General features: G+C 29.0%; 2 protein-coding genes across 2 annotated transcripts in view; one reads left to right on the top strand and one right to left on the bottom strand.

Annotated features, from left to right (window-relative positions):
• Positions 1–7,357, top strand: part of LOC124888158 — a 46,293-nt gene extending 38,936 nt beyond the window's left edge. The window contains exon 3 of the transcript XR_007046260.1: positions 7,035–7,357. The gene's annotated coding sequence lies outside the window, so the exon portion shown is untranslated. The remainder of the gene's footprint in view (positions 1–7,034) is intronic.
• Positions 7,358–16,847: 9,490 nt separating this feature from the next.
• LOC107843430 (60S ribosomal protein L24) lies at positions 16,848–19,595 on the bottom strand. The gene is made up of 5 exons (XM_016687726.2): positions 19,386–19,595; positions 18,230–18,305; positions 18,002–18,103; positions 17,651–17,799; positions 16,848–17,260 (listed from the first exon to the last, which is right to left on the bottom strand). The coding sequence occupies exons 1-5, from the start codon at positions 19,394–19,396 to the stop codon at positions 17,104–17,106; spliced, it is 495 nt and encodes a 164-aa protein (XP_016543212.1). The 5' UTR covers positions 19,397–19,595; the 3' UTR covers positions 16,848–17,103.
• Positions 19,596–26,235: the final 6,640 nt, after the last annotated feature.

A 26,235-nucleotide genomic window follows, 5' to 3' on the forward strand; every position in this document is an offset into this window, starting at 1 on the left:
TACTAATTCTTGAAAGTCTTCTGGGAATATTGTCTTATAAGCTTTCCAAAGTGTTTTAGTACTTTCTCCTAGAAATATTTTTAAATATCTATACATAATTTCTGCATCTGGTTCTTGATTACCCTGTATATGTTGTATGTAGTCTTCTACAACAATATTTTTTCATATGTCTATTACATTATTCCATGCCTGAGGGTCATGATCTGATAAATTTAGATTTTTTCCTTTATTACCACCTTCTTGTAATCTAATGGGTTCTTCTATTGGTATTCTTCTCCCTCTAGGTTTTATGTCTTGTTCTACTTGAATGTCTGGGTTGTTCTAAATACTTTATATCTTGGTAAATTTTCTGTTGTTACTGGTATTCTTTGCATACCGGTTGTTCTCTGGAAAGGGCTTGCAGTGCTTACTGCACTTTTCATAAATTCTTTATACTTTCTTCTATACTATAAATCGATTCTGAGTCTTCACCTTTTAGTTTCTTTTTACGTGTATAACCATAATTATTTGTTCTTAATTCACATTCTATAAAATGTTCTTTCATTTCATCAAGTTTTAAGTTTCCTAATTTACAACATGTGCATTTAAATACGTTATTGTTATTTATTTCGTATAGGACTTTTGCTTTTATTATGACCTTATTTACTTCAAAACCATCTTCTTCTATTATTTCTATAGTCATAAAATTAGTGTTCTCACATTCTTCAATCTCTTCCTCTGTTTCTCTTTCATTTGTATATGTATAATCTGTAAACTTTACTGAGGTGTCTCCTTTCTTATTAATATACATTAAATGATTTGTGGGTTTTAATAGTTCTTTCTTACTGAAATTTTTTAAATTTCATTCTAATCTTGCATATTCTTATGTATTTATCTTTAAAGGCTTCATTAATTTAATTCCTTTATTTCCCATTATACTTAATACATCATCTATCTTTAGATTAAATTTTATACTACTATTAGTGGCAAGTTTTTCTATAAATTCTACACATATTAATAAATTATTTTCATTATTCATTTCTTCGTATCCTTTAGTATTAATACCTATCCTTATATACTTTTCAAATTCTAAAGAATTTATCATATAATCTGGACTACAATAAAAAAGTCTTCTATTTGTCGACATGTCTACTTCTGTTATTGCTATTATGGATCTTTTCAAGTTTGACCATCTATTATCATATATTGTAACTAATACCTTAATTCCTAAATTTCTTCTAGTTAGGCCTTTTAATCCTATTACTATGAGTCCATATGCATGAGGCTCATGTTTGATTTTTCAATTGGTCTTAAAGATTCTGGACTTATTAAATTTACACTAGCACTATCATTTCAAATTATGCATAATTGTTTTTCCCTATAATGTTTATATAATTGTGCTATTGAAAGCATTCCTTCATTGTATAAAGTCTTAGCACTTAATAATTTTAACTTGTTTTGTTGAAAAAGTTGTATATCTTTGTCTACGTCTACTATTTTTTCTAATTGTTGTCTTGAATTCATTTTGGGTCTATTTATGATTCTTGACAACATGTTTGTTGTTAATCTTTCTTTGGTAAAACTTGGTCTTGATCTGCTTGGGGATACTGAAAAAAGGTTAATATTTCTATTTGATTTATTAATATTTGTTCTTTTTTTAAAATTTCATTTCTTAGTCTTATTTCTTTATATAATCGATTATATTCTCCTTGTATTTGTCTCACAAAAGGATGTGTTTTCATATATTATTACTTAATTTTATCCTAAAGGAATATCTACTAGGTCACAGCGTTTCTTTAAATAACTTATCCTTCTATTCTATATGTTATGTCGTTTCTAAGTCCATGTAAATCCCATGTTATTTCACTTAAATATTCTTTGAAAAATTCTAATTGTGATGTTGGTACAGTTGCTAATGAGTCTAGATAGTTACTCAAAACTATTTCTTCTGCTACTTTATCTGCCCTCTTTCTTATTTCTTCGTTTAAAAGTCAATATCCGAATCGTATACCGTTAGCAAAAGGCTGTCTTTTTATTTATTATTATTTCTAGACCTAAGATGCTTTATCAATTCGTACTCTAAACCGGATATTATAGTGATTAGGTTATCTAGTCTTCTCGGATCTTCTTTTGTATTATTTAGTCCTTTATATTCTAAGTATAAACTATATAAATTATTCTTTATTTCTTCTAACGATCTTGTATTTCAATGAGGTGTATTCATTAAGCTAAATAAAAAAGATACATGTCTCTCAAAATCTTATCTACCCATAGTTCTTGGTTAATATAAGATATCTGATTTTTGACTTCTCTTAATCTATTATCTACTTCTTGTAATTCTGTCTAAATTTCTTCTCTTGATTCTATAGACAGCTCAAATAACTTAATATTTAACTGTCTATGTTGTAGTAAGATGTTATATAATTTTATATATTCTTTCTTAAGAATTCTATTAGACCAATAATATTCTGAATCTAATATTACTAGACGTTCGTAAGGCCTAGGTTTACGTTTCTCGGTTCTTCTATTGGCATTCTTCTCCCTCTAGGTTTTATGTCTTGTTCTGCTTGAATGTCTGGGTTTGTTCTGAATACTCTATATCTTGGTAAATTTTTTGTTGTTACCGGTACTCTTTGCATACCGATTGTTCTCTGAAAAGGGCTTGCAGTGCTTGCTGCACTTTCCATAAATTCTAATAGAGCAACTAAAAAAGATAGAAATAATGCAATGAACCAAAGATAATAAATAAATTATATAGATATAGTATAGACAGATAGATATAGTATAGATAAATAGTATAATGTAATGAACAGAAGACAAATATAATAATAGATGCATAAAGATAATAAAGAGACAATAATACAAATAGATATAGTATAGATATAATTATAATAATAATATAATATAATATATATTAACAAGCAGATAATATAAATATAATATAGATAGATTATAATAAATACGGATAGGTATAATATAGATATAATTATAATAAAAATGAATAGACATAAAGAAATAATAGAGAATAACAATATAATATATAATAATAACAATACAGTATTAATAGAGAATATAATAAAACAGATAATAGATAACAATAATAATTGACTGGACGGATAGATAATAAATTAAATAAAGCAAATAATTAATAAGCTGATTTTAGTATATGTTATAAGTAAAGTAAATAAACAAGTTAAGAAAAGTAATTAAAACAGATAAGTAGTTATGAGAAAATAAAGCAGACTTAATGTGGATGTGTTTTTATATGGTGTAAAATCCTACTCAGTACTTCCTCTTTCGTTGTCCTTAGTCCAGTGTAAGTGTCCAAGTCATAAAGATCAAAGTATATTTTCTCTCAAAAAATAAAATATTTTTGCATTTTTTGATTTTTTTTATACCCTGTTCATCTCTTTCTCTTCAGTTTTAGGTATTTAGCAATATCTTCTTTAATCTCACTCCGGGAGGGTAACAACAGTCTCTTTTTAATTTTTTACGGACTTTTCAAATCCCTAAAAATTTATAAATTAATACATCATTATTTTTTAAAACACTGAGAGAATAACCATATACTGGGGGTATGTTTATAAGTAATTTACTAACGTTACAAGACTGAAAAACTGGCGGTGAACCGCCGGCGATCCAAATCTTATAATATTAAAGACACATCTACTAACAATTAAATATGTACACATCTACGAATAATTAAATATGTATTAATAAGTAATGAATTTTACAAGATCGAAAAAATGGTGGTAAACCGCCGGCGATCCAGATCTTATAATATTAAAAACACAACTGAAATAAAATATGAACTTGATTAATTCAAACATAATTTACACACTTGGAAGAAAAATACAAATATCTATGTAATGACTACTTACATGTCTTAAGAAAGAAGTGAGGTTTTTCTTTCGAGAGTCCCCTGAAAACTTGACAGCTACCGGAAAATGAAGAACTAAGAAACTAATATAGACTGTTTTACACTCTCTTTTTTTTTTATGAAGAACTATCTTACAAACTTTGGAAACTAAGAACTTTATGAAAAACTAAGAACTTTGTCACTCTTGATTTTTTCTCTCTAGCTACTTATGTTTAAGTCTTCCAAAGGGGGTATTTATAGGCATTTGTGGACTTCAAATACACTTTATGGATTTCAAATCCATTTATATTTTATAAGACTTTAGCAAGACTTTTGGAAACTTGGGTGAGGCCCACGATCACATGGCTATGTCTTTACTTTATCCGTTTATTTATTTATCTGTTACATCATCGCATACGTCTGTAATTTTATCTTTCGTGGATATTGTCATTGCTGATGTATCCAGATTGTGTAATGCTTCTGAATCAAACTCCATCCCTGAATCTTTATCGGCATTTGGATCTTGTGCAAATTGATCCATGGCTGAGTTGTAGTCTCGTTCATACTCGTCACTGTCTCTGTACACATATATATACTAGATAATTTAAGGCTCGTAGTATGGGCCCAATATAACTAATATATACTTTAGATTACACTTAAATTTCTGCTATAATTTTGTCTATTTAAAAATATTAAAAAATTATTCACAAAAATATTACCGTAGAGTTTCGAATTATATTTTAGTGAATGCTTCTAGTTTGCTAGTGTTCTATCCAGTTTGTTTTATTTATCATGTTACATTTTACACTATTTTAAAAGAATTTAATTAAATTAATTTTTATCTATTCGTTGATCTCAATTTAATATATTTTACAGTACTTTAAAATATTTAAAAAGAAATTAATTAATTTAAATTTTATTTATTCTTTGATCTCAATTTAATATATTATTAGTTTTACTATACTCTTTTCTTTCCAATATATATTAGGGCCAAAATATAGGAGAAAATAATTAATTATATTTAAACTAAAAAAATAAATTTTTTATATTACAGTAATAATTGATTTAGAAAATATGTTAAGAATTAAATTGAATTAATACCAAAATAAATCTATTGAGTTTTTTTTTTTTCAGAAGAGCTATTGAATTAAGTATCACAATATATAAGAAAAGGAAAGAAAGTGTATGATCATGAATCCTTGTAATACCCCGAACTTTCCTTAAGCCTAATTTCGTCTCTATAAGATTGAGGACTTTTTATCGTGTGAGAAATTGAATTATCTTTCCAATGATATAAGATTCGCCCAAATCCGATAAACGGGCAAGAAGTTATGGCTAATTGAAATTTCTGTCATAAAACACCATTATTTAGATCCTTAGCGCATCGCGGAGAGGAGTAATATCCCAATTGTCAGTTTCCAGTAGCCTAGAGCGATTGTGGAGTGCCGCGCTAAAGTTTCAGGTCCCAGCCAGTGGGACAACGCGATGGTCTCGCGTCGTGGTGACCCTCAAATTCCCATTCGTCAATTTTCAGTGAGCCACCGCGATAGTGGCGCGTCGCGGTGGCCCATAAAATCAAGCTTCCAGTTATATTTTTCAGTTTCGTTCAGAAGTTAAAAAGGTATTTTGAACTTTTTCCAAGCTACTTAAATCGTCCAAACACCTGATTTAAGGTCATTACAAGCATCATATATGATCTTTCTCAAAAATCCCTCACAAACTTCTCCTCCAAGAAACTCAAGATTTCTCCATCAATTCCCAAACTTAAGTCAAGATTCCAAGTTCTTAGTGCAAGAATTCCAAGAACCCTCATTCAAGAGTTCTAATAACATCTCGCAAGCAAGTTGCACATCCAAGTTTATCAATCTAAAGTATGTGGGGATTGAACAAGAACAATCCTTGCGTTCTTGTGCCCAAAAACTTCTTTTAAGATATAAATTTCTGAATTTTACTATGATTTCCCTGAACATCAAGTTAGGTTTTATACCCATTACCATTATTTGCAAGGTTATGTGATTTCTCATGGTTTAAAAGTTGAATTACATGATTTTGTTTATATTTTTGTGCCTGTTTCCAAATTTTCCAGATTTTAAGATGATTATGAATGTTTTGTTATCAAAGCATGAATTTTGAGATGTTGAAATCATGAGATTCATATTATGAGTTATTTTTCCAATATCTTGATTGAGATGATTGTAAGCTTTTTAAGATAATGGTTGAACATGAAGTTTAAATATGATTTTCATGCATTAAAGCTTTACATTTTGAGTCCTAAGTACAAGTGATGAGTCTTAACTTGAGATTGAACTATGGGCCACTAAGCCCTACTTGAGAATTGCAATTTTATGAACTTCTGTGCTATAAGCACCTATGATTTGCGTACTTTGAGATTATTGAGAAATATTTGACCTTTTTGGTCCTAATAGAGTTGGAATCCACATTGATGTTTCATTAAAGCAAATAGTAATACATTTTGGTCTTCAGTATAGACCCTTGAGTTATTTTGAGGTGGATTTCCTAAGAGTCCTGAGCTGAGTATGGGAGTAGTATTTAGCACCGAGTTGGGTATGATTTTGAGGTCTCAACCCCAGAACTACGTGCCATCATAGGATTGAGATTTATGGGTCCGAGGCCGAGATACTGATCACTGAGTTGAGGTTATACTCCCTGGCAAGAGTATGACACCTCTCCCCAACGTAAGGTTTCTTCCTTAAGAAGACAAGACGTTGGACTCCATGTAGCTCACATGGTTTATATCGGTCAGAAGAAACTCCCGAGTGTCCAAAGTTATGTAATTCCAAGAGTCACAGAGTTCCCAAGTCTTAAAGTTTCAAAGAGTCCTGAGTCCTTGAGTTTCAAAGAAGTTTTACTCTCTATGAGATAAAAGTATGAGTTTGAAACCTTTGTTTAAAGTTCCTTTAGCCTTCAAGTATTGAGAATAATATGGAGAATATAGATTTTAAAAGTAAATAGAATGACTCACAAGATTTGTACTATATACTTCATTATACATGATCTATGAGATTCAGATTTCAGCGTTTACTCAAGCTATGTGAGTCATTTATATTAGCATGCAAATTTTCTATAAAGATTGATGATATTGTTTACTTATTACATTGCACCCCCATATACTCAGTACATTCTTAAAGTGTTGATCCACATATATGTCTATGTGCTATATTGTCTCATAATGTAGGTACAAGTTGTAGTATGTGCAGTCAAAATCAGACAGTTGCAGATTCTAGCCAGCAGATGATGAGTCCTTCTATTTCGAGAACTTCAGTTAGATTCATTATTGTTCTTTACTTTCTTATTCTTATGTATTGATTAGTGATAGTTGGGGTCGCGTCCTTGCTATCTATACTCAGTATTAGTATAGTCTTCATAGACAGTCAGTAGAGTTAATGTATTCAATTTCAACTTTCATTGTAAAAGTAGAGTTATAATCCTGTGAATTCAGCTTTGTATTGATTAGATTCAGAAAAGAGCTATCTTCCGCTGATATTGTACAAATTTATGCATTTTATTCAGTTGCTTATAAGTTTGCCAGTAGAAGGATTGGCTTGGGGTCACTTGTGACCCTAAGCACCGTGTGACATCTCAGGACCCATTTTCAGGGCGTTACAATCCTGAAGTTATTACATTAAGAAAATTTTAAGAAAAGAACTTCTCCATAGCCTTTTGAAGAAACAAAGGGCCCCGTTTCTTTAATATGTTACTTGATTTTTAAAATTTTTCAAAGTTGGGTCATTAGAATTTTCTGGAACATGGGTTGTTTTTTTAAAAAAAGAAATTTCCCCCTCTTTGTCTGATGTATAATCAGAAAACATACTCTTGTAGTTAAATAGAATCCCACAATTCAAATACTATAAAGAATTTTAAAGATTATAAATTAAAATCCCATAAAGTTTGTCATTCTACATATCTTTGATGGAGATCTCAATATATGGAAATTAGTCTCAATTATACATAAACTTTGACGAAATTTGTTGTAACAAGCTTGAACTTTGCGGGGGTCCTATGACCCTCTGAACTATTTATTAGTGTATTTTAGTAACATTTATAAGCTAATAAAATAATAAAAAATGCTAAAAAAAAATTAGTGCAAATAAATGTCAGTAAAATACGTTAATAAATTGTCTAGGGGGATCATAGGACCCTCGCAAAGTTCTAGAGGGTTATAGGACCCCCGCAAAGTTCAGGCATATTACAGCAAAATTCGTCAAAATATAGGTATATTTGGGAGTGTATATATATATATATATATATATATATATACATACATAGGGGAAATAAATGTCAGTAAAATACATTAATAAATAGTTTAGGGGGGTCATAGGACCCCCGCAAAGTTCTAGAGGGTTATAGGACCCCTGCAAAGTTCAGGCATGTTACAACAAAATTCGTCAAAATATATATATATACTAGATAATTTAAAGCCCATAGTATGGGCCCAATATAACTAAATATATACTTTGATCACACTTAAATTTCTACTATAATTTTTGTCTATTTAAAAATATTAAAAAATTATTCACAAAAATATTACCATAGAGTTCTGAATTATATTTTAGTGATTGCTTCTAGTTTGCTAGTACATATATATATATATACTAGATAATTTAAAGCCCATAGTATGGGCCCAATATAACTAAATATATACTTTAGATCACACTTAAATTTCTACTATAATTTTGTCTATTTAAAAATATTAAAAAATTATTCACAAAAATATTACCATAGAGTTCCGAATTATATTTTAGTGAATGCTTCTAGTTTGCTAGCATTTCCATCCTTTTTATTTTATTTATCATGTTACATTTTGCACTATTTTAAAAATATTTAAAAAGAATTATATATATATACACACACATACATACATACATAAATACATACATACTAGATAATTTAAGGCCCGTAGTATGGACCCAATATAACTAAATATATACTTTAGATTACACTTAAATTTCTGCTATAATTTTGTCTATTTAAAATTATTTAAAAAAAAATCACTGTTATAAATATATTACCATATCTAGTAAATGTCTACTTTACCATATATAGTGAATGTCTATTTATGAAAAAGTTAGAAACCCCAAGGTTAGTTTTCTCCTATAAATAAAGGGGTTTTCTTTTATTGTAATTAACCCATCAAGAAACTTCTAAAGAGAAATAATAATCACTCTCTCTTTTCTCGTCATTCTTGTTCTTTTTGCTTTATATTTCATAACACGTTGTCAACACGAGACTCTGCCTTTAATTATTACTCTAAAAATATCATGATGTCTACAAAAAGGGAAAATTTCCTTCTTGTAAATCGTTCTAAATCGAAAAAAATACATGTTCTAAATTGTTGGCTTTGATGGTAAGCAGTAACGAATTATGGGCAAAAGGAGTGGTATTCCTTTGGCTTAACAAAATATGATTTCATAATTGGTTAAAACTAAGTGATTAGTATGTTTTCAATTCTTTATGAGATCTGCTAGTACGTTATATTACATGATAAAAGATAAAGTGGTCAATACACATGTAAGTATTTGAGATTTTTGCTTACTTTTAATTTTATAATTTTATCAATATCTTGCTAAGTTATCATGTGTATGTAGTAGTATATAATAGCTATTTTGATGCTTATTTTCATCATGATTATTCTAATAATAAGATGTTGGGTTCAAGTCCCATCGATTTATATCTAAGACGCATTTATATGGATAAGACGTAGAGTTTGAATCTTAATGCACCATATTGATGATATAATGATAGGTAAGGCAAAATAATATCTTTTGGTGAAAATTAATGAAACATGTCCTATTGTATATGCTCCATTCCTAAAGTGAATGTGGTAGCATTACATAATATGTCTGAAAGAAGACAAGTGATTGAATGCACGAACATATACGTGGAGGGAAATATGATTATGATCATAAAAAATATTGATATTTTCACACGTTTATATGATTATAAGATATGCTAGAAAAAAATTCTCTACATCATATGTATGCCTCGATTTGCTTCTGAAGTAGCAAAATCTTGAAAGAGGTTATAAGCTATCATAAAATTTGATAGGCTTAAGGAACGATTATATTCCATTCTTCAAGAATTGCTAATGTTGTTTGTTCTCATGATAAGTTGGTTGGACCAACTAATTTTGGGATTGGATCCCTTAAAATCTGAAAAAAGGTATAAAAGGTGAATAAGGGCTCGTTCACCTAGCATGTGATATGTTGAAAAGATGCATCAATAAGATAATCACATGTGCATTTATTGTCAGCCTACAGTTTGACATTCATAAAGGAGTTGCTCAATAAAATTGAGTTAAGAACATAATTTTCAGATTGTGTAATCAAGACAACTCATCTTGATGATGATGGTTTAGCATTGAATGCATTGTTAATGGGAACAAAAGATTCATGTATTCATTTGAAATATTATATACAAAAGTACGTGTATGCATCAAATCAATAAATTGTTATTAATTTTCCTTCAAAGTTAGTTCTAAGTCAGGAATCACACATTGTCCATCTAATAATTTTGATATGCGGTATATGATTAATGAATATACCATGATGCACAAAGATAGATTCCTCAAAGAAGATGGAGGACGTATATTAGTTTTCCTAACATAAGGGGGAGATTATAAGAAGTTATGAAATATGTGAGGAATTATCATTAGATCCTCATTCAAAAGATTCAAGTGAAATGCCGAGATTATCTCATATTTAAGCTGCAAGTGCTCCTATTTTATGTCCCTGAAGGACAAGATCTATGCATGCGTGAAGCGTGGTAGGACAATCGATTCCAAATGAAATAATCCGTGAAAAGGATAAGGAGCAAATAATCATAATAAGAAGGCAATGTGCTCTTGAAGAGTTTACGACATAACACTTCATAAAACCTTATGAGAGGTTCAGGTACCTGAAAATAATGAAGTGCTATGATCTCAAATTGGTATGTCACATTGTGAACCGATAGAAAATGAGAAACCGTTGACGATATCTTTGATATAATATTGACGCAATATTGTGAAAGATTACGAGGATCTGAATTCTACGTTTATTAAAGCATGGTGACGTAGAAACATTATCAAATGACATAAAAGAATACATCTTGGTAAGTGTAAAACTTATTTGATTTACAGTCTAGACACTAGAAGATTTCACATATGATATGTTGAATATTGTCACTTGACAAAATTTACATGAAAACTTGTTTAAGGATTCAAAATATTTGAAGCATATAAGAGTTTCTAGAAAACTTATTTATAATCCTTATATTGTATAAGCTTATAGCTTGAAAATTATTGGAACTCTTGGAGAGTTTTCAAAAGAAATAAATTATTTGCTGAAATAAGAAATATACCAATTTGGATTGGTTATGAAGTACCATATCTTAGTGCAATTGGTGCACTCATGTATCTTGCAAATACTACAAGGCTTGATATAAGTCTTTTCAATTAATTTGTTAGCAAGATTGCAGTCCCGATCTTATTGGTCATATTGATGTTGGGTACTTATCTGTCCCTCATAAATCTCGATCTCAAGAATACAATGTGTTCACATGTGGAGATACTGTCATATCTTGGAGATATATAAAGTAGTCTATCGTAACCACTTCATCGAACCATGCTGAGATAATAGTTATTCATGAAGAAAGTCGAGAGTGTGTGTGGTTGAGGTCCACGATACATCTCATTTGTGAAAAATATGGTTTAAAATGTGATAGAGTACCTATGTTTTTTTATAAGAATAATGCAGCATGCACAACACAACTTAAGAAGGACTCAAGGAGATAGAAAGAAGCACATTTCGCCAAAAAAAATTTATACACACGAGCTACAAAAGAATGGTGATATTAACATGCAATATATTCGTTCAAGTGACAATGTGGTTGATTTCGCCAAGTCTCCTCCAATACTTTCAAGAAGATTGTACACAAGATCGGGATGAAAAGATGCAAAAGGATGTTCTCATTAGGGGGAGTTAATATGCGTTGTACTCTTTTTCCCTTACGAGGTTTTGTCCCAATGGGTTTTTCTTGTAAGGTTTTTAATGAGGTAGCCTATATGCGTATTGTTAGAGATATGAACTCTTTTTTCTTTACTAAATTTTTTTCCCACTGGATTTTTTCTAGTAAGATTTTAATGAGGCGCATTAACTATCAATTAGACAGTTCAAGGGAGAGTGTTATACATATATAGTGAATGTCTACTTTAACATATATAGTGAATGTCTATTTATGGAAAAGTTAGAAACCCCAAGATTAGTTTTTTCGTATAAATAAAGAGATTTTCCTTCATTGTAATTAACCCATCAAGAAACTTCTCAAGAAAAATAATAACCACTCTCTCTTTTCTCTTTATTTTTGTTCTTTGCCTTATATTTCATAACATTCACAAAAATATTAACGTAGAGTTCCGAATTATATTTTAGTGAATGCTTCTAGTTTGCTAGTATTCCATCATGTAATTTTATTTATCATGTTACGTTTTGCACTATTTTAAAAATATTTTAAAATAATTTAGTTAAATTAATTTTTTAGCTATTCTTTAATCTCAATTTAATATATTTTACACTATTTTAAAAATATTTAAAAAGAATTTAATTAATTTAAATTTTATCTATTCTTTGATCTCAATTTAATACACTATTAGTTTTACTATACTATTTTCTTTCCAATATATATTAGGGCCAAAATATAGGAGAAAATAATTAATTATATTTAAACTAAAAAAAATATTAAAGTAATTATTAATTTAGAAAATATGTTAAGAATTAAATTGAATTAATACCAAAATGAAGCTATTGATTTTTGTTTTCCAGAAGAGCTATTGAATTAAGTATCACAATAAATAAGAAAAGAAAAGAAAGTGTATGATCATGAATCCTGAAGTTATTACATAAAGAAAATTTTAAGAAAAGAACTTCTCCATAGACTTTTGAAGAAATAAAAGGACCCCACTTCTTTAATATGTCAGTTGATTTTTTAAATTTTTCAAAGCTGGGGACATTGTTGTATTTCCTGAAAAACTAACCCCCCCCCCCCCCCCCTGCCTGATGTATAATCAGAAAACACGCTCTTGTAGTTAAATAGAATCCCACAATTCAAACACTAGAAAGAATTTAAAAGATCATAAATTAAAGTAAAAAATTACATATATATAGAAGAGTTTACTAGGAATTACTAAAAGTCTTAACTTTTTTAAAAATCTCGTAAAATCCCAACATTTTACCATTGATACATGTTAATTAACTTAGATACATATAAGGGATACATGTTTGAAGTAAACTAACTTGCACTTTTTAAGGGAGGTAACAGATAAATTAGCATTAAAAGTGCAAGTATTCCACCATTCTAATTCAAAACAACATTCATAATCTGTTTGAAAATACCCAAAAAATTTCACGCCTTCTTCAAAAGTTTCAGACGTTCATTTTTTTTCTAATTTGTTAATTTTGTTTAGTTATTTGAAATGAATAAATAGTTTTAATGGGTTCATTCAAAAGAAAGAAAATTCATTATTCTTGAAAAAAAAATTGTTATTCCTTCTTCTCTGTTATTTATTGTTCTTCTTCTTTTTTTCGACGATTCGTAATAATGAATATCGCGTCTTATTATTACATTCCGGTGTTTGGTTGTTTGATGTCAAGCACGAAGAATACAAGATTGATGGTTGTAGTCGGAGATGTACCAGTGTAGATCTCAATTCGTTATCCCTTCTTCTTTGTTATTTGTTGTTCTTCTTCTTCTTTTTTCCACGATTCGTAATAATGAATATCGCATCTTATTAGTACATTTTGGTGTTTGGCTGACTGATATCAAGCACGAAGAATACAAGATTGATAGTTTTAGTTGGAGATGTACCAATGTCGATCCCAATCGCTATCTCAAAAAAAACCGATGAAGATTTTTCCTCACTACTTGTTTCACTGCCGGATGTCACAATGTATGCAATTCATCCTTCATGAATACAGATTAAAAAGTCAGATTATAATCAAGAGATGTACTCATGATTTGTTTGTCAACTCGTTTATAATCTGAATTTTTAAGTTCCTTTTCTTAGAATTTTAAGTTCTAAGTTTGTGGATCAAATTACTAGTTTTAAGTTGTCAAATTACTCATTTTTTGTTTATTGGATTATAGTTTGTCAAATTGTGTAATTCATCATTGTTTCAATTTTAAAGCCAAATATTTTGATAAACAAAAATATGTATCTCTTGTTGATTGAATTTAGCCAAAAATACAAAGTTGTTTTCATGTTTAAGCCAAAAATATAACACAGAACAATATATAGAAAAACTGTATGAACATAATATTATAGATACAAGATAATACAAATATGTATCTTGGTTGAAATAAATGTATCTATTGATATGCTTAAATCAATAAATGTTAAACAATACGAGATACATGTAATTCATAAACAGTGAAGCAGTAATCCAAAATAAGAGAAAATGTATTTTTAAGCTTGTAACATGTATCTATTGTTGTGTTAATTTGAATAATAATTACAAAACATTAAATACATATAAAAATTAAAAAATGTATCTAATGAAAAATAAAAAATTGTTCACATTAAGAAGCTTAATGAATTTCTTATGTATTTGTGAATTCAATATTTAATTCAAAGTAACTAAAATATATAAAAAGATTTATCTGAACGTTCATTGATAAATTGCTTACATATTGCACAAGACTATCGTCACGTAATTAACAATTGATACAATCGTAAAAACTTTGTGTCTATTGAAAAATATATTTTGTGAACAGTATGAAGCGTATGAACAATTACGGTCAGGTCGAAGATGTTATTCAACTTAGGTACAAAATGTCTTGCAAAGAAAAAAAATTAAGAAAAAGAAAATTATGTTATGATTGAATATGAGATTTAATTGTACGATGTATCGTTATGTTGCATAATGTAATGTTGTGTTAGTTACTTTCATTACTAGACTTAGTTATATATGTTTCAATAAACTTGATACGTATAGTTATAAATATGTATCTAATACAATGTAACAAAAAATGTTAAATATGATGACTTTGTAAAGTGTAACAAAAACATACAACAAAATAATAAATCATAATCTGGAATAGCCATATTGCAATCATTGGTGATAAGGTAGAATCCATGATGTTGAAAAACATCTTAAAAAAAACAATAACAACATGTACTGACATCATCAAACTATATAACAGTCAACTAGCCAACAAGTAACCAACTACTCAATATGCAAGGCACAAACTTTTTCTTTTTGTGTGAAGTTGCTCCTTGGCCTTGGTGGATCGTCATTCTCACTAAAGTATCATTTCTCCGTCTTTACAGAGTCATATTTGCACAAAAGAGTGGCATATCTCATGCGATGGTATTGAACATCAATACCCGATGAGGGAATGCCTAATCCCTCGCTCAGATACTCGGCATAAACAGCTACAAATACACCACAATTCTTGCATAGCGATTACTAATTGAATTAAAAATACATATATACTTGTATAAGATAATGAAAACAATGGAAAAGTAATGTAATACTTACAAACTTCCACTATCTTGTTGTGCTATCCGGTAACATATTCCATTCGAAATGGATCCTAAAAAAATTATCAAATTAAAAAAATAACATTAGATGCAATAACTCTACAATAACACAGAACAATATATAGAAAAATTGTATGAACATAATATTATAGATACAAGATAATACAAATATGTATCTTGGTTAAAATACATGTATCTATTGATATGCTTAAATCAATAAATGTTAAACAATACGAGATACATACTATTCATAAACAGTGATACAAGATAAGAGAAAATGTATCCATAAGGTTGTAAACATATATCTATTGTTGAGTTAATTTAAATAATACTTACAAAACATTAGATACATATAAAAAATCAAAAAAAAAAAAATCAAATATACAAGAAATTGAAAAAACACATCACACATAAATAAATATGTAACACGGCCAATTATTTTTCAGATCTGAACATGCCGGAGGTTCCAGATATTTTTCAGATATGACTTTACCCGAAGTATTGATAACGAAAAATCAGTCGGAAATAACCTCACCATGGACAATTTTCTTTGCCTAAATAGTAGCTTTACCCATAACTCGTGCACCAAAAACATCATCATCTTTAACACGAACTCCAAACGAACAATTGGGTGAGCTAAAGGGATATGATGTTTAATTTGATTTTTGAGAAAAACCATTGAACATAATAAGAAGAAAGTGAAGATAAATTTAGGAGAAAAAATGCCTTAATTAAAATATGTGAAGAAGAAGAAGGGAAAATTGTGAGATAAAATTGTGACCAAAATTTTGGCGTTAATATAGCCATTAATGTTGGAAGAGTTGGATAGAAACTATTGCTTGAATTAAGACAAACAAAGAGGAGAAAATGAGTTATTTTTTGTAAAGAATCGGTTTCTTAGTTGTAAGTTTTAATGTGTATCTCAACTTTACCAAAAAGGATGAAATGTTGGGATTTAAATAATTTTTTAAAAGTAGAGGAATTTTGAGAAGTTTAGAAACTTATGTTGTTTATTTAGGCAATTTTTCCTAAATTAAAATCCCATAAAGTTCAAGTCATACGGAGAGAAATTGAGCAAAATTTAACCTTAGGCTTCTCCTACCCACTTTACTTAATTCTTGACTTAGACAGGAATTAAAGATGTTATAATGTTGAATTAAGGTAAATTCAATTAGGAAAACATATTAGAATATTAGGGGACGGTTTTAGATGCAAAAGGACCAAAATACCCCCATGGATGCTTAAAATTTTGGGGAAAATCATCGAGTAAATAGGGGAGAGGTGCAGCGCAACCCCCATCACACATGAGCGACCTCGTGGAGGGGTAGGCCTTGAAGCGCGAACCCCATCGCAGCCTACACACCTCACGGCGCGGGGCCATTGAACAGGGCTCTTCACAACGCACGGCTCCATCTCTGCATGACAAGGAAAACATGTCTGCAACACTAAAAATTGCAACAGTTTGCACACAAGTTCGAAGCAAAAAACAGATTTCAAAAAAATATTTTTTAGGAGTCAAAAAACCACATCTGGAATAGATAATGCACCCACAACCAGTCAGCAGCATGTGGGGAATCAACAGTTGCAGCATTTTCAACCAAATGCAAAACCGTTGACGAGAAATTTGTCTGCAGATGTAACTATGAGATACTCGTAAATGACAGTCTTGCTTACAGCCTCTTCAAATAAACAACGCTGCTGCTAATAAGGAAACAACATAAACTGCAGCTTAACGTTTTCCACCACCGCCACCAAGCTTAGGACCTTTTGATGCACCTCCTCTGGACACATTGCCCTTTCCTCCAGTTTTCTGGGACTTGGCTTGAACCTCTGCCTTCTTAGCCTTCTTTTCATCCTTTGTCTTCTTGATCCTTTCCTTAATTTCACTACACAAAGTCCCCAAAAAAAAAAAAAAAAACATGTTTCAACTTCAATAACTAACACTATAATTTACAATCCCCTTGCACCAGGATGATATACCAAACATCGTGTCATACACTTCCGAGTCTAGGTGGTTTAAAATAGATTATGTTTTTGATCAAGAGAGGAAATGGGTTAGTTCATGTTGGGCCCATATGGAACAGACGGTGCTTGAAAGGTATCAGCACATCTGTAACGATAGACACCATTAATTTCCCAGACTTGTAACTGTATTAACCACATGATGAAAATGTTAATACCTGACTAAGTCTGGTACAAGATAAAAGACTATCAGATAAGACTGCCAATAGATGCACCAACTACACATACAAAATCAGGAATTAGTAGAAACGAACCGAAGAGCAGCCTCCCTGGCAGCGTCTCGAACTTCTGGCCTTTCAGTTCTCTTCTTCTGGATTACCTCCAAGGTTGCACCCACAATGGACCTAGAGTAAGGCTTCTTGGTGGTACGCCGCCTCTTCTTAGCAGCTTCTTGTGCAATATCCTATTGTAAACAAACATAGGCCACAAAATTAATTAGGCCATTATAAGCAAGTAGGGGAAAGTCCTAGAAAAATTCAGCAGCCAATGCAAGTTTTTCAAGTAAAACTAGAGAAGCTGAATAAAGGGCACATTCCCTAGTAATAGTTCAGATCATGGAGCATATCAAAGCTACTGCTGTTCAAAGTCAAGAAAATAAAACACACCTTCTTGTGTTGCTTCCTATACATTGCTGTCCAAGTAAGTTTGGATGGCTTCAGCTTATTGTGGAAGTAGTGTTTGCATTTTGAGTTGACGAATAGGAACACCTATAAGGATCAAGAAATTATAAAGTGATGATGGAAACCAGCACGATTTTTCCAACTCTTACCGAAGAATACAATCAAATTAATCCTAAATAAAGAGAAGTAGCATTTCATCAATTGAAAGAATACCTGAGAATCTGAACGAATAAATCTAATGCCTCTCCCAGGGTATATCTTGGCACCACTGAAACGACAAAGTTCTGTCCTGAAATTGATGTAAGAAGACAAAACAATGATTAATCACTATGATTGATGGTTGTAGAATTACCATGGGAATGGGAAAAGCCAATCTAAAGGAAATGAGCAAGCTCAAGAAAATTCCAATCTGAAATCACACAATATTTCATGTAAGCTTTTCCTTGAACATGGTAACGAGTTTACACTACTATTTTCATATATACTAGTTGAAACATTGCAGACGACCAAGACAGAACTGCCAAAAGCAGTCCGCCGGCAAGGCAGTACACACCTAAAGGTGGCTCAACGGTTTAGAGTACATCACGAGTAATTACAAAGAACTAAAGTCACTTGATATCAACCAGAGGCAAGACACAGTATAATGATCCAATGACCAATCCAGCTTAATATAATTTTAATCTAGTTTACAAGGTCAGACCCTCCATTAACTTCCAGATCTATCCCTTTTTCCTCAAAAAAATTCCCCTTACTCTAACTAAAGACCACAACAGAACAGATTATCAAAGGATCACAGAACTCACAACAAAAGCATGGATTATCAATCTAGAAATAAACTATGCTAGACATGCAGTCATACTTAATCATAGAATTAGAAGACCACATCACCAGTCTATGCAATAATATTCTTTCAAATAAGATAAAATAAATTGCAAGTACAACTTTAACTTCAACAGAAAGCTTCAACCCAGTCAAATCTAACTACGACTTGCAGTATTAGCAATGAAAAATTAGGGTGCAATTATTTCCAATCTTATTATTCATATTACTAGCTCACATTTACAAAAACCTATAATACTCAAACGTACACCAACACAGAACTATCGTTATACCTAGCAATACCCCTCCTATCATTACAAAATGTCTACTATTTTCATTCCTGACGTGCCATACTAGGCATACTTAGCGATACAACATTTAATCTTAAGGGAGATCCACCAACATTTAATCTACATTGTGAATTGTAGATAACTTTTTTGAATAAATTACCAAGTTTAGTCAACAAATGATACAAAAAATTAGAATTAATAAATTACGAAATGCATAAAGGAATTCGAAAATTGTAGAATATACACGAAAAGAACTTTACTTGAGAACCATGGTTGATTGCTGTAGCGAGCCGCCTTCCCTTACAGTACCTCAATGGATAATTGGAACCCTAATGACTTATATATAAATAGAGCTTAATGGGCCCAAAATATGTGAAGGGCTTTGTGGGCTTATCTGCTGGTTCAGTTATTGGGCCTCTTCATAAACCTTGAAGCCCAAATAAGATGCTTCAGTGACGATATTTATTGAGAAGAAAAAAAGAAGGAAAATTTCATTTATATAACAAAAAAAAAAGAATAGTTTACAACAAAAATAGTCATTAGACTATTTTCTTCTTCTTTTCTCTTTTTTTTTTCAGAAGTAATTTTCTTTAAAAAATTTTTTTGCTACATTTTTATTAAAAAAAACTTTTTCATTTTATTTATGTGTCAAATATTATATAGGTGGTGTATAAAAATGTACATATGATGGATAAATAGCTATATAATATATCAATATTGTATAAATCTATATCTATAATCTATAATTTATATCTATATCTATATCTATGATCTATATCTATAATCTATATCTATAATCTATAATCTATAATATATAATCTATAATATATTAAAAGTGTGAAGGGCCTTAGAAATATCATTTGAACTTTTTGTCCTTCATTAAAAGTTTTTGATTTAGATAAAACTGTTTTTTCACTATTTTTTCCTAATATTTAAGAGTTAAAAAATAATTAAATATATTTATTGTAAAATCTTTTCTTATTAGAAGACATCAGAATTAATGACAACTAATACTTTTTACATTAGTGTAAGAATTTTAGATCAACTAAATTTGATTTTAAGAAGATTTAATATTGTCTTTTGTTATATTCCTCAAAAATTCTAATTATACATAAACACTAATATATATTAGAAAACTTATAATACCCCAAAAGGCAAAAACATGTAGACCCAAAAAGGCAAAAACATACTTTTTATTTTTATTTTTACTTCCTTTACTTTTTTTAGTTTCAAATTCAATTGTCTTTTCTTAAAATTTTAATTATACATAAACACTAATAAATTAGTTAAAGTACTTATTTTATCTAAGTAACAAATCATAATATTTAACACTCCTAAATCAATTAGAATTTTCCCTTATAAAAAAAAAAAAAAAACTACAATTCTATTTAAGTAATATTTTGATCATACTTTACTACAAAAATACTATCTTTCTTCTATTTCTACTTCCTTTTAATTTTGAATTTTATTGATTTTAATTTTAATTCAAATTGTCTTCTTATATTCATTATCGTCATCATTCTGTCTTTCTTTATTCTTTTTAGTTAAATAATTTAAAGATAATATATGAATTATGTATAATCAACAATTGACATGTATTGTCCTCTCTTAACAATTTCTTGTGTTTATCTTTCAGTTGTAAATTTTTGATAGAAAAATTGGACGAAACAAGTGTGTTGTCACCGAATGAAGTAGCCAAAAAAATTAAGGTTTATCTGGCCGAAAAAAATCAAGGTTTGTTTTGCATGTTTGGTGATTCTCTTTTAATTATTGCAAGCTTTACTCCTTTCAAAGGTATTTGATATTTTTTACACAAATTTTAATGACAACACTATATAACACTATTATCATAGTTATTGCTCCCTTCTCTCTGAAAGGCTATTTGGTTATAACTCTTTATGTGTCTTTGTTGTTTATAGCAGATTTTAAGTTTCTTTCTATTTTTAGTGACAAATTTTTATTTCTAATGACAGTTAAATGGAGCTCTAAGTTAGAAAAATTGTGTTATAAGAATATATGAAGAGTTTGGACTTACTAGGTGATGCAGTTCGTGTGAATATTAATATGCTTTTTTTTAGACTCAAAAAAAATAAACGAGAGTATGCTAAAAAGAAGAGGAGGTGAACAAAAAATAAATTGTGTAGCTCTTACCAAATTCAATATGCACTATTAATTTATTTTCTAATCTATAGAATTATGTTATGTAATTTGTACCAGAAATCAATTTTTTTTATTTATGGAGTATTCGTCTTTTTAGTTGTGTGAAATTCTATAGATCAGTTTACAAATAATAAGAATGTAATCCATGATTTTGTAAAGATTTGACTTTGAAAATAAGAAAAGATTTTAAATATAGAAACAAAAAAGAAAATAACTAACAACAAATGAAAGATGTACTGCATGACAAAAACAAAAGTGATGATGTAAAATATATAGGTGCTTACACTAAAAAATATGTTTATATTTACATTATTATATTAAAGTGTGAAGAATCTTTGAAAAATGATTTAAACTTTTACACTTCATTAAAAAATAAATAATAAATAAGATTATTTAATTTGAAATAATCAAACGTTACTCATGCGAGGCATGTGTGGCTAAACTAGTAGTTACGTAGTGTATATATAATCTATCAATATTGTATAAATAATGTATAAATGTGTATCAATATTATACAAATGGTGTATAAACATGTATATGTGATGTACAAATAATCAAGTAGTGTATATATAATATATCGACATTGTAAAAATAATGTATAAACGTTTATCAGTATTGTATAAGCACATAGCGATATTATATAAAAATTATATAATATATCAATATTATATAAATGTATATCGATATTGTATAAAAAGCATGTAGACATATAGCAATGTTGTATAAATAATAGATAAACGTAAGCTAGGCATAAAATACTGCAAATCGAATTACCGAATCGAACCAAAAAAATTGATAATTGGTATTCGTTAATTTGGTGTTTGGTATGGTATTCAGGAGTAAAATTTTAATATTTCAATATTCGAAATTGAGTTTGGTACAAGATATCAATACGTTTGGTATTTGGTATTTATTGAATACCTGATATATATATCTAAAATATATTAAAAGTGTGAAGATTCTTTGAAATATGATTTGAATTTTTTTCCCTTCATTAAACGGATTTACCATAGACAAAATCGTCTTTTTACTTAAAAAAAAATAATTGACGTTTAATTATCATATTAATATTTAAAATTCTTAACTTGATAAAAATTATATATAATTGTAGTTATTTGTTACCAACTAAATTAGAGTCCCTTTTTTTCTTCTTTTTAGGAGATTGTAGTAGTAGTACATAGTAAAATCCTAAAAGAAGTTGTAAAAGATCGAAGTAAGGAAAATAAAAAAAATAGAATAATAATTGGAAAAAGGAAAAACAGAATAATAGTTGGGAAAAAAATATTGTAATGGGTAAAAAAAATTAAATCCTAAATGACCTACGCGAGGAAAAGAGGATAACAACTTGGGGTCAAAAAAATTCCCCATACTATGTAAAATAATTCATATTTAATTTGATTTATATTTTCTTTAGATTTAATTATTTATTCTATACGAGAAATAATAATATTTAATACTTTTAAATTAATTAAAATTTTACCTTAAATAAATAAAGTCTATTAGCGTAAATTGTTTAGTGTTCTTTGGTACACTCGAACTCCCTTTGAAATATGTCAATTCCTTAATCTTTTGTGAATTCAACATGAATTGCTAATTACAACTACAATTCAATTGTCACGACGTTTTTATTATATTTTTGTCGGATGTAGGAACTTTTAATAGCGGAAAGATTCTTATCTATTTCTTTGATGAGCTTTTTGGTGGAGAAGATATTCTTATAACTACTTTTTCGATGAGCTTTGAAGGTGTGGTGTATAATAATTTCATCAATTTCAAGCCTATATTATATATGAATGAGAAAATAGCCAAAAAAAAATCCAACCTTTACCCCAAATCCCAACTACACACTTATACTTTGTAGGGGTCGTATGACCCCCCTGAACATTTTAAAAATGAAATTATTACACCCCTGAAATAGGGCTACCAGTCATTTTAGATGTGGTGTAATGCACGCGTTGAACAGTAATGCCACGTCATATTTTTTTTAATCTAAGAAATTAATTATTTTTCTTTATATATTTCCTTTTCTCTTTATTTATTCTCTTTTCTAATTTCATTTTTCCTTTTCTCTTCTCTCCTGATTACAAACCACCAACGATCTCCCATTTTTCAGCCGCTAATCCCGGTCATGACTGTCGTCGCCGTCGAGTGCTGTCCACCGAAGCCCCGAACTACCGATGACAACAACTCCATAGAATGGAAGATGACCCATTTCGTGTTTGTGTTGAAGTAATTGTTAATTGAGTTGTTTTTTATGGAATTGGAGCTTACCCATTTTATGATTTTAGTTTTTTTTTTTTTGTAGAAGTAACTGTTAATTTGCTATTTTAATGAAATTGAAGATGACCCATTTGGGATATGTGTGGAGATGACCCAATTCAACATTCAACACAATGAATAAACTTGTTACCCGAAATTAATTTTATGTTTTTTTTTTTTTTAAGTTGATTTTTGAATAAAGATTTTTTGTTGATGGTGAAGCAGCCATGGTGCTTGCTTTGTTAAAGAGAAGAAAGAAAGGCGAGAGAAGAGAAAGAGGACAAAAATTAAAACTTAGAGTTCTATTTTGAAGTTAAACTTAGTTCTGATAATGGAGAGGAAATAAATGGCTGATGATGAAGTTAAACTTGGTTTGGTCTCTTTAAATTATTTGATTTTCTTCAAAATTCTCGAGCAAAATAGATGGCTGCTATATTTCTTTGTTTTGAAGTGATTTGCTTTTTCTCTAGAATGCCAAATATGTATTTTTTTTTTTGTTGTTGTAAAGAGCATATTTGACTTGGTATAATGGAGTTGTCAAGTGTGAATTCTTGTGAAATTATATTTCTATATTTTCTCGAGGATGTGATTTAAGAAAGAAGTGTGTTGGTGATCATTTGCAACAATTCTCTCTTGTGAAAAATGAAATAAGTGTCCACTAAATTATGTGTGAATGACCAGAATATTTGACTCAGGTAAAACAGTTTTTTTAAAAAAAGTTAAAATGTCTTCACTCTCTCAAAGAGAGTGTACTACACCTTCCATGCCACCTCAACATTTAGGAAGGAAATAAATCTATTTTAAAATAGTTCAAGGGGGTAATAGGACCCTCGCAAAGTATAGATGTGTAGTTGGGATTTGGGGTAAAGCTTAAAGGGGCATTTGACCATTTTCTCTATATGAATCTTTGCTCAAACTTTTAAACTTTTGTGGTGTAAAAGTTAAATTTTATCATATTATTTTAATATCTCAATTATCGTACTGTTTTGTTATAGTTTTTGTTCACTTAATTTTTCTGCTTAATACACGTGGAAGATGATTTTGAGAATTTTTTATATAAAGATTAGATTTAATTGTATTGTTATGACATCTCAATTTATTGTATTATATTTTTGTAGTTTACAGGTGGTAGATGAATGTTCGATTGAAATTTGAGGAATTTTTGTGTAAAGGTTAGATTTAACCGTATTATTCTGTTATCTCAATTATCATATTATTTTATTGTAGTTTTTATTTTGTTACTATTTGTTGTTTTTTGTTATTATCTGTTATTTCTTGTAATTTCGTTACTTCTTTTGGACTTCTATTGACTTTTTTTACTTTAACTAAGGGTACTCGAAAACAATATGAGATAAGGGTTATATCTGCATCTTCAACGAGAGAATTGAGTAAGTTCGCGTATATCTATTAATCTATGAAATTAGAGTTAAAAATACATTCAGAAAACATCTCATCCATTATTATAATCAATATTCTGTGTTTTTCTTTTTTTTTCTTATAATCGAATTTATTATTATTCTTTTTTTTATTAAGGTTGATAGAGTAATTTTACTATTTCTTTCATAAAAATTTTATTTGGATCAACGATATGAAATTTGATATTCCTAATTAATTATTTACATATATTCTCATGAAATTACAGTAAAAATAACTTATGACAGGTGATATATTAGCACACTATCTTTTTTTTTGGAAGGAGAGGGGGGTGGGGGGTAAATAAAATTAAAATGTTAATTAGCTTTATTTATCTTTGACAATTTTCTAGAGTTGAATATAATAATTAATGGATTAGAGTTCTAATTTGCAGTTTCTTTTTAATATCTGTGCAATTTTTTTAAAAAAATAAAAATTTCGCTTTCAACTCTATTCATAGTTAGGAGTGCTAAATTTTCTATTCTTTCAAAATTCATATCAAGAAAGTTTAGCTACTTTCATTTTCTTTTTAATTTATTAATTATGTTTCTTATGTATTTAAATTTTATACACAATTTTACACTACATAATTTTTTTCTATTTCGAATTATGTATGCAATAATTTAATCTGTTAATAAATATTTATTATTAATTAACGCGAGGTACACGTGCAAAACACGTACTATTGACTAGTATATATATATATATATATATATATATATGCACGTATGTATATGTATATATATGCACACACACATATATATATATATTAATACTGTTTGATATTCGGTATATGTGTATGTACATATGTGTATATATATATAATACGATATGTCTAACTAACCCAATAGACAATAGTCTTAGTCATCCCAAAGAATCTTGATAATATATTCGTAAAAAACACAAAAAAAATACTACTCCCTCCGTTTAAAAAAGAATGACCTAATTTAACTTGACATAAAATTTAAGAAAATAAAAAAACTTTTGAATCTTGTGGTCCTAAATTAAAGATATGTCAAATGTATCAAAATACCCTCAAACTTGTGATCTTAAACATGTCACATGGAAAGTTCAAATTAAAAAGTTGCTAAAAAAAAGGGGTCATTCTTTTTTAAACGACTTAAAATGGAAAGTAGATTATTTTTTTTTAAACGTAGGAAGTAATAAATAGGGTTTCTATTAAATATACTTTTTGAAGTTTAAACGAAATTCATTTGTCTCCAACTTTAATATAATATTATCAAATACTGTACCTAACCGAAGTTTAATTTTTCGATT

Source organism: Capsicum annuum, chromosome 10 (genome assembly GCF_002878395.1).
Source record: "Capsicum annuum cultivar UCD-10X-F1 chromosome 10, UCD10Xv1.1, whole genome shotgun sequence".
In the NCBI taxonomy this organism is placed as follows: domain Eukaryota; kingdom Viridiplantae; phylum Streptophyta; class Magnoliopsida; order Solanales; family Solanaceae; genus Capsicum; species Capsicum annuum.